The 14,513-nt window shown below is 40.0% G+C and overlaps 1 protein-coding gene across 1 annotated transcript in view; it reads left to right on the top strand.

Annotated features, from left to right (window-relative positions):
* Positions 1-14,513, top strand: part of GFOD2 (glucose-fructose oxidoreductase domain containing 2) — a 68,422-nt gene that overhangs the window by 28,443 nt on the left and 25,466 nt on the right. The window contains exon 2 of the mRNA XM_036753133.1: positions 5,422-5,747. Coding sequence (XP_036609028.1) covers positions 5,489-5,747 — 259 coding nt within the window. The 5' untranslated portion in view covers positions 5,422-5,488. The remainder of the gene's footprint in view (positions 1-5,421; positions 5,748-14,513) is intronic.

The following is a 14,513-nucleotide window of genomic DNA, read 5'->3' as shown; positions in this document are numbered from 1 at the left end:
TACACCTGACTTCTGCCTTCACTCCATACAATCAAAGTCTTTTTCTGGTCCCTCTGATAAAGGCCTCATTTCTCAAACATATAGAGAACTGAGTCAAATTTATAAAAATAAGAGCCATTCCCCAATTAATAAATGACCAGAGATATGAACAGTTTTCAGATGAAGTAATCAAAGCTATCTCTAGCCACAAGAAAAAAATACTGTAACTTGTCAGTGATTGGAAAAATGAAAATTAAAACAATTCTGAGGTACTCCCTCATACCTATTAGATTGGCTAATAGGACAGAAAAGGAAAATGACAGATGTTGGTGGGGATGTGGGAAAGTGAGACATTAATGCTGCACTGTTGGAGTTGTGAACTGATTCAACCATTCTATAGAGAATATAAAAGGGCTGTAAAGCCATGCATATACCCTTTGACCTAGCAATATGACTACTAGTTCTATATCCTAAAAGAGATTAAAAACAAAAAGGAAAAGGACCTGCATGTACAAAAATTTTATAGCACTTCTTTTCTAGTGGATAAGAATTGGAAATTGAGGGGATGCCCATCAGTTGGGGAATGGCTGAACAAATTGTGGTAAATGATTATGAGGAAATGCTATTGTGCTATGAAAAATGATGAGCAGAGCGCTCTCAGAAAAACCTGGAAAGACTTACATGAGCTGATGCAAAGTGAAATGTACTGAGGACACTGTAGTAGCCGTATTGTACGATGATCAGCTATTAATGACCTAGCTATTCTCAGCAATACAGTGGCCCAAGACGACTCAGAAAGACTTATGATGAAAACTGTTATCCATCCCCAGAGAAAGAACTGATGGTGTCTGAATACAGGTTGCAGCATACTTTTTTAACTTTATTTTTCTGAGTGAGCGGAGCAGAGCCAGGAGAACGTTGTGCACAGCCACAGATATGTGGATTCCGTGAGGACCAACCCTGACATACTGCGCTTCTCTCAGCAACCTAAAGGGGCAAGGACAACTCCAGGGGACTCACGATGGAGAATGCTATCTTCATTCAGAGAAAGAACTGCGAAGTTTGAATACAGACTGAGGCACACTACATGCTCGCCTTTTCTGCTTCTCTTTTGTTTTTGGTTTTGGGTTTTTTTTTTGTTTTTTTTTTGGTTCTGTTTCTTCTTTCTCATGATTCATTCCATTGGTCAAAATTCTTCTCCACGACTTGACTAGAGCATAAATTAATGCAATGCGAAGTTATACATGACAGTTATATGAGACTTCATGCTGTCTTGGGGAGGGAGGGGGGAGGGAGGGGAGAAAAACTGGAACTCAAAACTATGTAGAACCGTGTGTGGTAAACAAAAAATAAATAAAAAATAAATTAAAAAAAAAATAAAAAAAAATCAGTTTATAAAAAAAAAAACAAACTTTATTTTTCTTGAGGGTTTTTTTTGTTTTTGTTTTCTTTCACAACATTACTAATATGGAAAATGTTTTGCACGTGTACACAAGTATAATCTATATCGAATTGCTTGCTTTCACAAGGGGAGGAAGGAAGAGAGAGAATTTGGAACTCAGAATTTTAAAAACAAGTGTTAAAATTTTTTTACATGTAACTGGAAGAAAGGAAAATACTAAATAAAAATGTTAATAGCAAAAACCTCATTAAGAATTACTGCTTTCTGCTTCTGAAATGTGGAAAGAGGAAAGGCAGTTGAGTGAAAGGGGGAAAGTGTAGAGCCAGAGGGTTCAACTCTGAGAAGCCAAAAATGACATCAAACGACAGAATCTTAGATTTGGAAGGGGTCTAAGAGGTAGCATGACACAATAGAAAGAGTATTGGATTTGGAGTCAGAAGACTTGGGTTCAAATTCTGAATCTGTCATTTATTACTTGGGGGACTTTGGGCAATTCCCTTCTCTAGGCTTCCTATCCTTATCTGTAAAATGAGGGGACTGCACTCTTTTGGCCCTTCTACCTCTAAAGTTTTTAATGTTTGGCTCTCTAAATATACCTGACAGTGGTCCTCTAGCTTTCACTTGCAGATCTGTAGTGACAGTGAACTCACTACCTCCTGTGGACAGTGCTAATTTTGAGGAAGTTGTCAAATTATACCTTTCTGTAACTTCTAGCCTAATTCTGCCCTCTGGTTTTGCCTTTAAGGACAACACCTTAATACTTAATAACCTTTTTTTCTGGGCTGTCATGTTCATAGATGTTTAACAACTACAAAGTTGAGTTAACTTTTTACTTGTCCATGGATTAGAGGATTCTTAATATTCACCAAGAAAGGCTTTTGGGGAAGAGATCAAATAAGAGAGATAGGACCACCCAGGAATGCAATGATGATAATAGATAAGAGAAGGCAGAGCTACTCATTTTTAAAATTTTGCCTTTGACTCTGCCAGGAGAAATGACAGAATAAAAATGGTTAATGGAGTTGAAACCCAAAATCTGTAAGGATGTAGTAAGAGAGTACCTGGCAGCTGTGAATTCAACTTAATCAACCATCAACAAGCATTCCTGAGTGCCTACTATGTGCCAGGTCTGTGCTAAGCACTGCAGAGGACTGATAGATAAAAGTGCTGAATTGCTGCCAATGATCTCTGAGACATTATGGTGAATAGGAGAGGTGTGATAGGCCTGGAAAAGTAAAATGTCCTGATACTCAAAAAAGGAGGTGAGTGGAATCTGCAAACAGTAGGCTGGTATGCCTGGCTTCAATTCCTAGGAAAATATAGCCATTATAGATCACTTAAAAAAAAGAAGTGTTTTTTTTTTGTTGTTAAATTTTGCATTCTGAGTTGTCTCCCTCCCTACCTCCCAACCCAAAGGCCAACTTTTGATATATCTGTATATGTGGAACCATTCAATACATACTTCCAAATATCACTTCTTTCTCTGGAGGTAGATAGCATTTTCCTTCTCAAGTCCTTCCTAGTTGATTTGAATTATCATGTTACTCAGGATAGCTTACTCAGGATAATTACTCTTCCAACGGTATTGCTGTTACTGTATCCAAAGTTCCCTCAGCTCTGCTCTTTTCACTCTGCATTATTTCATGCTTTTCTACTTGTCATTTCTTACAGCAGAGTAGTATTCTCTCACAATCATATACCACAACTTATTCAGCCAATCCCTAGTTGATAGGCATCCCTCACTTTTTAGTTCTTTGCCAGCACAAAGAGAGCTGCTATAAATATTTTAGAACATATATGTTTCAACTACAAAGGACCTATACCACCAGAGAAATACATGGAATCATGTATTTTATAGTTTCTCATGTATGTCTGTGGTATTGCTGAGTCAAAGTGTGTACACAGTTTTATAACTCTTCAGGCATAATTCCAGTTTGTTCAGAGTAACTTGGATCAGTTCAAATTCCACCAACAGTGTATTAGTGTTCCAATTTTTCCACATCACCTCCAACATTTGTCATTTTCTTCTGTCATTTTAGCCAATCTGATAGGTGTAAGATGATACCCGAAAGTTTTAATTTGCATTTCTCTAATCAATAATGATTTAGAGCATTTTTTTTTTCATTTAACTATATATAGCTTTGATTTCTTCTTCCAAAAACTGCCTGTTCATATCCTTTGGCCATTTATCAGTTGAGGAATGATTCATATTCTTCAACATTTTACTCAGTTGTCTATATATTTGAAATATGAGGCTTTTATCAGAGAAACTAAATGTAAAATTTTTTCCCAATTTTCTGCTTTCCTTTAGAGCACATTTTTAAAGGTATTGTTTGTGATGGTCTAACAAAGGAAGTCATGGCATCAGTCAAGTCCATCATGGCTTCACCAACAACAGGTCATGGCAGACCAATTTCATTTTCATTTATGACCAGATTACTCGACTGGTAGAGACTAGATTTACACCGAGAATGCAGGTTGGGTCAACATTAGGAAAACTAGAAAGATAATAGACCATGTTGATAACAAAACTAATAAATATATCAATAGATGCAGAAAGAGCATTTGACAAAGTGCATTTATTTATGTTAAAGACACTAGAAAGCTTAGAAAGAAATGGATTTTTCCTTAATATATTAAAAAATATTTATTAAAGCCCAAGAATTAGCATTATTCAAAGTGGAGTCCCTGATGAGAACAGTAGTGGGGGGAAAAAAGCTACTCGACAGTATGGAAAATAGTAACAAGAATTACAAAAGAAAAGTTTTGCAACCTTGGTGTCATCCTTCCCCCCTCACTTACCTCACATGTCTAATCAGTTGCCAAATCTTGTTTTATTCCTTCACAACATCTTCCGTGTTATTTGCATCTATCCCTTCTCTCCACCCATGGGCTTCATCGGCTCTTACATGGGCTACTGCACTAGCCTTCTAACTGGTCTCCTTGCTCAAGTCTCTCCCCACTATAGTCCATCCTCCCCTGAGCTGCTAAGGTTGCTTTCCTAAAGCGTCGGTCTCACTTAATTAGCTCCCTGCTCATTGAGCTCCAGTGGTGCCTTGTTACTTCCAAGATCAAATACAAGCTTTTTTGTTTGACGTGTAAAGCTCTTCTGATCCAGGGCCCTTCGTAAGACTCCCATCTCTGTACACGTTATTCTCTGTCACAGACTTCCCGATGTATCAATACTGGCACACTTAAACACTCCTCTGGATTCAGTGCCCAGTCACAAGCAGGTTCCCCCCCCCCCAGCTGTGGATGTTCTGGCCCCCTCACCTGCCCCCTGCTGTCTGCCCTGGCTTCCTTCGGGTCTCAGCTCAAATCCAATCAAGCTTAAAGAAGCCCTTCCCAGCCCCGAGCTGCTAATGCTCTGCCCTTACAAATTACCTTCCATCTCCTCTGTATCTGTCTTGTATGCACCTAATTATTTATGTTGTCTCTCCATTAGCATGTGAGCTTTTTAGAGATAGGTGCCCTGTGTTTGCCCTCTTTTGTGTACTCATGGCATAGTGCCAGGCACATAAATAATAGCAATAACTAGGATCTGTGAGTGCTTTGAAGTTTGCAGATGTTTTCAAAGCAGCCTTGGGATCCAGGTACTATTATTATCGCTTGTTTTACAAATGAGGAAACTGAGGCAGACAGAAGTTAAATGACTTGTCCAAGGTCACACAGTAAGTTTGAGACGAGATTTGAACCCAGATCTCCTGATTCCAAGTCCAGGGCTGTCCACTGCCTCCTTGCTGCCTGTGGTAAATACTTAATAAATTTTTTGTTTCCTGACTGATTATAATGGTGAGAGCCAGAGACTGGATCCCATCTGAGCTGCTTACTGTCTGTGTGACTGGGGCAAGTCACTTTACCTATTGGGGCCTTAGTTTCCATATGTATAAAGCAGGAGGCTGTAATTGAGATGGTCTCTAAATTACCTTCTAACTCTAAATCCTATGAACTAATAACATTGATAACAAATGAGTCAGAAAGTAGCTGCTGATTATTGTCTTTTCTGCTAATAATGCGGTGTAACATTCTTGCTATTTTAGGAGCCATCCTTGATCTGTGGGCCTGAGGAATGAGGCCCTGGTGAAGAGATGAATTGGTAAAGCCAGGATGAAGCTGCTACCGGGAGTTGGAGTCTTTGGGACTGGCAGCTCTGCTCGAGTTCTGGTCCCGTTACTGAGAGCTGAAGGCTTCACCATAGAGGCGCTGTGGGGCAAGACTGAGGAGGAGGCAAAGCAGCTGGCTGAAGAGATGAGCATTTCCTTCTACACCAGCCGGACAGACGATGTCTTGCTACACCAGGATGTGGATCTGGTTTGCATCAACATCCCCCCTCCACTCACTCGGCAAATAGCTGTGAAAGCTCTAGGTACAGTGAGGTTTTTCCGTCAGGCCACAAAAAAAGGGGTAGATTGGTTTTAATTATTTCTTTTTTCAGCGCTTGAAACATTGCCAGACACCTTCATGGGTATATGTACAGTGGTGGTAATATCTGGCGCTTACAGAGCTCGTGAAGGTTTACAAACCATTTTCCTAAAAATAACCTTGTCAGGCAAGCTGGGTTGTACTAGTATTGTTTATCCCTGTTTTATAGATGAGAAAGCTGAGACTCAAAGAAATTAAGTGACACGTAACGAGGAGGGATCAGCTGGATTTTAAAGCTGAGTCTCTTCACTCCAATTCAGCATTCTGTCCCCTACCTTTTAGTAAATGTGACAATGTATGTGAGCCAGTGATCCAGAACATCTCACCCTGGGGTGTATCGGGATGGTATAAGAACTTAAGTTGCACTTCTGTCTTTTAGAAGGGTTCCATTGCTTGAAGTAAGTATATGTGTCCTGCTACCAAAGTCCTGGGCTAGAAAATTTCCATGAGAAAACATTCCCTCTCAATTGGGCTCTGCCATATAGGTCAGAGAATCCTTATTCTCTGTGACTTCATGGAGTCTCAGAGCTGGAAGTGACCTTAGAGTTAATTTAGTCCTAAGATCACATACACACCTAGGAAGTGACAGTGCTGGGGGTAGAACTGAGAGAGGCCACTCCTAGGATTTACTTTTTAAAATGAAATTCCATTGTATTTTCTGGTTCAAATTCTCTCCCCTGCCAGTCTCTTCTTCCCTCTCCACCCTCTTCCTTCATTGAGAAACAGGAAGAACAAAGCCCATCACAAAAACCTATAGGCAACATTTGCCTTGTCCAGAAAAAGCCCCCCAAAGCAGAGCCTCAGTCTTCACTCAGAATCCTCGCCTCCCTCTCTGGAGCGGAAGAGTGTGTCTCATCATCCTCATAAAGTTTAGAGAGTGCAGGAAGAGGCCTCGATGATCATCTAGTCCAGCCCTCTCATTTTGCAGTTGGGAAAAGGGGGGCCCACAGAGATCATGACATGACCAAGGTAGAGCCAGGATTCGAACCTGGAACCCTTGGCTCCAAAGGCAGCTCTCTCTCTGTCCTGCCCCCATACTAGAACTCCTGTCTTCTGATTCCAAGGCTTGTGTTGTTTCCATGTAGATTGGCTAAAAACAGGTGAGACCGTGTCATAAGTCGCAGAGATCTCCTCCAAACAGTTATTATTGACAGTGCAGTTTGTGATGCAGTTCAAGTGAAGGCTGATCCTTTTAACTTGGTATGTTAAGTATTTACTGTGCGCCTTTCATTGTGCTAAGGGCAAGGCAAATTTTGTTGTTGTTGTTTTCAGTTGTGTCTGACTCTCCATGACCTCACTTGGGGTTTTCTTGGCAACTGGAATTGTTTGCCATCTCCTTCTCCTGTTCATTTTACAGATGAGGAAACTGAGGCAAATAGGGTCACACAGCTAGTTAAGTATCTGAGGCTGTATTTGAACTCAGGAGGATCAGTCTTTCCATTTGAAGTCCTATCCAAGCTCTGCCCACTATCCACCCAGGTGCCTAAGGACTGGGGCAAAGGAAAGGTGAAAACATGGTCTTTGTTCTCAAGGAGCTCACATTCTAATAGGGAAGACAAAATGCAAATAACTGTACAGATATCAGATATATGTGTGTGTGTGTATACATATACTTTATATATATATATATATATATATATATATATATATTATCTCAAAGTTGAGATAAACCATATATATATATATATATATATATATATATATATATATGGTTTATCTCAACTTTGAGATTCTGTGCAACTATGCCTTTAGCATTTTGTTATCCTGCTTCTGATTTCCCCTCCATATTGCAGAATTCAGTGGCTTGATGGCTGGTGATTGTTATCATAGTTGGTGCATATGTATTTCCATTTCTATAAACTGAAGCACCATAGAGACTATCACTAGTAAGGTCACTGTTGCTTAGTGTTAGTAAATACCATTGTTAACAATGATGTTATTAGAAGCAAATTTCACTGTTTTATTTCCTGAGGACATATTCCCCAACAGACTCTGGGAGAACAGCCTGCCAGCTCATTGATGTCTTACTTTCAGATTCCAAAACACATCTGAGACACAGTTTGAATTCTTTCTGCTTCAGTAATATTCTATCATACATCGAGCTAGGGCCTGCAAGACTTTTTAAAATTGCTTCCTAAACTTCCTATAATAAGAAATAAAGTTAAATCAGCACATATTGTGTATCTACTATGGGTAAGGCCCATGAGGCAGGCACTGGGAGATGTGCAATGAAGTAAAAAAACAGTCCCTATCTCAAGGAATTTGCCATCTCATTGGAGGGAACCAAGAAACAAAATGCATGAAAACCTAAGTAATAGTATAATAGAGTGTGTGTGTGTGTGTGTGTATTTTTGGAGAGGGGAAGGCAGGGAAATTGGGGTTAAGTGACTTGCCCAAGGTCACTCAGGTCCTCATGACTCCAGGGACGGTTCTCTATTCACTGTGCCATCTAGCTGCACCCGTCAGCATTTTATATATATATGGAGAGAGAGAGAGAGAAAGAGAGAAAGTAGGTGTCAATGCATTAGTTACTTTTCTTAAATTGCTTGTTTCTCTTTTTTTTAATATTTGTTATAAAGAATGGCTTACTGGGAGAAGAGCCAAAATATCTGGAAATAAAGGTGATATCAAAACAAAAGCTCAATAAAAGTAAGATTTAAAAAGATAGTAGAAGAGATGTCCTAAGGTAGTATGTTATTGTCAAATTTTACAAACAGTGACTACTTAGATTCAAAGTTTGTTTTTTGTTTTTTTTTACAAATTTCTAGCACTGTGAGAATTGAATTTTCAGAACATTCTGAATATGACACTCCTGTCCTACAACTAATATTGCCTTTATTCTGGGTGCTATTTCTAGGCATCCAGGGACTAAAAAAAGGCGAATCACAAGGGAGTGGCATTTATGTACAAGGTCCGCTGCTTAGCTCTGGGAATATGAAGATGGAAAACAACAGAGACCTCAAAAATGTGGTCATCTGGGAAGCTAAGGGAGTTAGAGATGTAGTGCAATGTGAGAATAGTTGAGACAAAGTCCTATGGGAAAATGTTTTGTGTCAGGAGGAGAAGATTGCCCTGAGGGGGTCAGGGACAACTTCATTGTGGAGTTGGGGTCTGAGCTGAGGCATGAAGGAAGAGAAAGCCTTTAACAGCCACTGGTGACAAGGGAGGCCCAGACCTGGGAGTCAGTCTTTGCTCAAGTGTATACTGGACCTCGAGAACACACGCACATGCCCATGCCCACACCACTGAGGTGGGAGGTGGCAGTTAAGGTCAGGAACCAACTGATCCTGTTTGGTTTGAGCCACAGGGTGTGAAGGGCAGTATTGTGAACAAGGCCAGAAAGGGAGGTGGAAACCAGATGGAGGATGCCAGAACATGGAGCTGATAGTTTGTCCTGTGTGTCATAGGGAGCCACTGTACCTGGTGATTTAATTTACAAAGTTGCACCAGGACTAAGAATCAGAGGCCCTGAGTGTGAAGTAAGACTCTGCTGTTTGGCATGATCTTGAGCAAGTCTCCCCTTCTGAGTCTCAGTCTCCTCATATGTAAAATGGGGGGATTTAACCAGCGGTTCTCACGCTGTGGGCTTAGACACAGTTTAAGAAGTGCTGAAGGGGTTGGAGTGGGAAAAGCTTAAGAATCCCTGAACTAGACAATAAAGTCTGTGATTCTTTCTACCTCTAACATGAAATAATTTGTTGACATGGCTAATTTTATTTCACACTGCTTACATGCAAACTAACACAGATGAATTCAGTTGTTCAACCAGAGCCACAGCTCAGAGCCCCATTCTCCTGGCTGCCTTTTAGGACTGTAGTGACTGTGGCTAGGCCCAGCCAGGCACTGTGCTAGGTGACAGAATTCCCCAGTAATCTTTGGCCAGGTGCCTTCTGTTCTTGGCATGGAAGAATTCTGCAATTTGGGGCCATTTATGTAAACAGGAAGTAGGAAAAAAGAACAAAGGTATCTGAGAGCCTGTGTAGTAATTCTATAGAAAGATTTTTTCCTCCTCCAAAAAAATCTTCTCTGTGGCAAGTTAATGTACCAAAAGCCCCTCTCAGAATGTGCTCTGTACCTTAGTGACCTGGCAGCTAATACCAGTTAACTCTAGTCTGTAACTGTAAGGTTTTCTTAGTGTTTCTTTCAGTTTATCTTGATGGTGTGAATTTAGCTGTGGTCAGAGAGCCCAGGTGGCTACTTTTGAAAATTTTATATACAGGATTGCCATAGCAGTGGTCTAGTGGTCCGAGCACTAGACTGGTCTAGGGGTTGGAAGACCGTGGTCTTTATGCTTTCTGTTCTTTCACAAGCACGTCGAGTCACCCACTTTAGGTCTCAGGCTCTTTGCATATAAAATGAGCATAACAGTAATTGTCCCTCCCTAATTTACCAGCCTTTTGTAAAGAGGAAGGAGTTAATAGATGGCTAAACTTTGAACTCTTTGGAAGGAAGGCACTAGTGTCATCATAAAATAGAACAACTGTCGTCTGCTGTGCCAAGCTAGACTGGTCTGCAAGTCAGATAACCAGAGTTTTGAGTTTGGAGCCCTGGACAAGTCAGGTCACTCATCTGAACCCCTAGATGTGGTTAGCAGTAACATCTCCTAAAGCAGTGAGAAGCAGTGGGGGTTAAAGCAGGTTGAAGAAAGCTTGCCGAGAGAGCCAGCTTAGTAGAGTATTCCTCAGGGCCTTTGGGGATGGATATGGAAAGAGAACTACAAATGAGAGAAAAATGGAAAAAATTTTCAAAAAGCATCTACATAAACTTTTTTCTGTCAAGGCCATCACTGTCCCTGAGACACTTGGAGATACGTTAGAAATGACAACGAGAAAGAACACGGGTGATAACACTAATCACAGCTGGTATTTCTCCGGTCCTTTCAGGTTTGCAAAGGGCTTTACAATATTGCCCCATGTGATCCTCACAACAACCCTGTGAGGTAAATACTGTTATTATTCCCATCTTAGGCATGAGGAAGTAGGCCCACACAGGAACACACAGCTAACACACATCTGAGACAAGGATTTGAACTCAGCTCTTCCTGACTACATTTCCGTATAGAGGAAATACATTTGTAAACGCACCGAGGGACCAACCTCCATGGTATCTGAAGGAGGGGAGAATTTGGAAGGGTTGGGAAAAGTCTTGAACCTTGTTAATACCCTCAAAAGGTGACTGAGAACCTTAATAAATGTTGATTTCCATGCCTACTCTCCCCTATATAACAAAGTATTTATGAGAGTCATCTCTCTCCGAATTGAGGGAGTCCTCAAGGAGTGTGTCAGTATATTCATTAATGAACCACATCTTTGTTATCTCACAGTTGATTGAAAGCTGTACAGAATATGATAGTCCCATTGTGCTTATAGTTTGCTGATACCTAAAAAGTATTCACCACAGTAGAACAAAATGCCACCTCACAGGATCTTTTATAACAAAGTGCTTTCCACCCATAGATCAAGATCCTGTAGAATTCCTTGGAAAAGGTAACCACAGAAATAACCCTGTGATAACAATCATCAGACAAGAAGTCCATCAGTAAGCATCTTTTTAAATGTTGACTTACTCTGTGCTAGGCACTGTGCTAAGTGCAGGGGATACAAAGAAAAACAAAAACCTGGCTTCTGTTTTCAAGGAGCTTACCTTCTAATGGAGGAGGTAACATGTAAATAGCTAGATGGATTATAGGGTGTGTGAAAGAGAGTACAGTGTAAGAAGACTGGAAAGGTAAGAAGTGTCCAGGTTAAAGCTTTAAATGCCATATGGAGATGTTTATATTTGATTCTGGAGGTAACAGGGACCCATTGAGCTGGGTGCGGGGTGGTGTTTTGCGATGCACCAAAAAGTATTCCCCATTGTAATGGAGGAAATATCACACAGAATTCAGATTGAGGGATTTATCTTCACTATCTGTAGGGAATTCTTATTTCCTATGGATAGAGAGGTCCTCCACATGTATTTGTGGATGACATTGTGTTGATTGCCTTAAGTTCCAAGACTTTGTAGCCTCTTGAAATAGATCTCTAATCACTGAAAAAGAGTTTGGCCTATCCATACACAAAGGAAAAACCAAGTGGATGAAGAATGTTTATTGCACAGATTTCATCATGCATTTTGAATGGATTCCCTGTAGAGCTTATCCAACAGTATGTATACTTGGGACAAACAATAAGACATGTATCTGGGCCTAGATACAAAAAAGAGAGGGAAAATGGACTGTATTTCTTTTAGGAAACTACAAAGCACTTTTACTGAACCTAAGCTTTCCATAATAGCAAAGGCGCACCTTTTTCAGGACAAACATTTTACCAGTGTTGCTATATGGCAACTAGGAAAACCACTGCTTCCGAAAAAGGAAAGATATGTACCACACAGAGGGAACTGGAAGGGCTCATGGTAGCTGTGAGTCGGCTGCAGCATAGAACCAATGAAGAAATTAAAAGAAAAGCAGTAGTAAAGAGTGTTGTGAAGGAATAGTATGACTGAAAGAGAAGATGGGAGTCAGAAGGGAGAGTGAACAGGTAAAGGGCCAGATTGCTTCACTGCTATCCTTGTGATGAAAGTGAGGAAGTCCTCCAGCATGTTGGTGCACCCCTGCGGGGAGCTTTTAGGAGGATATGAATGAGAGTGACTCAGGATGGGCAGGTTTGAATGAGTTTGCAATCTGTATCATTGGAAGGAGCCCCCGAATGGATGAGACCATAGACCTTTTTGAGAGAGTAAAATGACGTTAATGTCCTGTTTGTCTTCCTCCCACCCACTTCTTTCCACCCGGATTGTTGTGATGAAAGTACTTAATTTGTTTTTAATTTTTTAATTTAATTTGTTATTATTGAAGATGGTGGCCATCATCATATAGTTGTGTCCTCCTCTTGCCAGCTCATGTCCAATATTACACTGCTAGTTCACTGCAGATTCATAATAGTGCATGTTAATGTTTTCCTAGGGTAAAAATGTATTTTGTATTTATAATTGCATCTTATTACAACTTAAATTTCTATTGTGAATCCAGTGAACTCTTTTCCTTCCCACGTCTAAGCCCCAGAACTATCTCATTTCCGCAGATGGTTACACGGGTGGGGAAACAACTACATCCAGTCTTGGAATTTGATTTCATCAGATTCATGAGGCAAGGACTAATGGGTGATCCCATTGGGGGATGGTGGAAAGAGCACTGGATTGGGAGTTAGAAATGCAGCTCAAATCCTGGCTCTGTCACCTTTGGCAAGTTCTCTAATGCTGCTCTTTGGGCCCTGCCTTCTTCTGTAAGATAAGTGAGATTCTTAACATTTCCAAGGACCCTTTCAGTTCTAAAATATCCTATCAGATCCTATGAAAATTCCCATCCATGCATGTATTGCAAAACTACAACAGATTTCTCTAAAGATCTACCGGGGGTCTTACTTGAGAGGCCACAAGGTGACTCTTCTCTGAAAGCCTATCCCATAAGCCTCATTTGTCTTTAACTTTCCACATATTTCTTTGCATCTTTCATTATGCCTTATGTCTGAGTGCCTTTTTTTTTTTTTACTTTATATTGACTTCTCTATCTTCTCACTCTCTTTCTGTCTTTTATTCCTTCCTTAATTGGTTATATTGAACCTGATGTTTATATTATTTTCTTGTGGAGTGAAATTTCATTTGTTCTATACATAATTCTTTTTTTAAAAATCAAAGATGAAAAACTTGCCTTTTACTTAAGTGACCCACAGGTAATTTTTCCCCTACTGTGGAAGGGCCCTTGGATAAGAAAAAGGAAAGAGGCCCTTGCTTTTGGTTTAGACCTTTTCCATATAAATTATTTATTGATCTCTAAACCCTGACAGTTTCAGCATCTTACAGGGCATTTTTCTTCATGCTATGTTGGGTGGGCATTCTGGGTTATGTAAAAGTAGTAAAAAAAAAAAAAAAAAGTCCCAGGAATGTCCGCTAAGCAGGAACACTTAGGGAAGAATTTGGGGCCTACAAAGCCCTAAATTAAAAAAACTAAGCAAATGAATAAATTATTACACAAATGACTAAGAGGGATGCATTATTTGGTGGCAACTTTTCATACATGTTCTTTAGTGCCTCTACTTTCCAGAGAACAAATTCACCCTTATGGTTTTTTTTTCAGCTTTGTTTTTAAAAAGTAACTTTTAAAATTAGTAGACATTAAACCATCATGGCCATCAATGTATTCTTCCCCTAAAGTCTTTTTTTAATCAGCCACTAAAAGATGAGGATTCCACATTCAGTGGAATATTCTTTTGCTTCTGACAGGAAACAGCAAGTAGCAACATTGTTTTCTTAGGCTGGTGACATAACAAAAAGAAATTGCTTCCCCGGCACCAGCACCTAGATAATCTGGCCCTAGAACTAGAGTGTTAGGACCGAGGAAAGAGAAAAAGCTGAATCCCTAGGCTTTTGTAAGATGATACATCTGTATAAATCTATACTTTTAGATTAAGTCATGTGAAGTCAACAAAAGAAGTAACGCAGACCAGGAGCTAAAGGAATTAGACAATAGGCATATATATTAATTAGCTGTAGAAAATCCAGTCTGCCACATGGGTGCTATGTTTCCCTGATCCTTCACATCTTTCTCTGTGACAAAGGTAGGTGGGGGAAAAACTGGGGAAATTCTTGAGGTTATTTGGTCTTTCATCAAATCTAAAGAAATAGCACTCACAAATCTTGTTTTCTTCAGTCAGCCACAAAAGTGATTTTT

The sequence above is a fragment of the Trichosurus vulpecula genome, chromosome 3 (genome assembly GCF_011100635.1).
Source record: "Trichosurus vulpecula isolate mTriVul1 chromosome 3, mTriVul1.pri, whole genome shotgun sequence".
NCBI classification, from domain to species: Eukaryota; Metazoa; Chordata; class Mammalia; order Diprotodontia; family Phalangeridae; genus Trichosurus; species Trichosurus vulpecula.
Note: the sequence above shows the minus strand (reverse complement) of the source record. Positions and strands in the feature narration are given on the sequence as shown.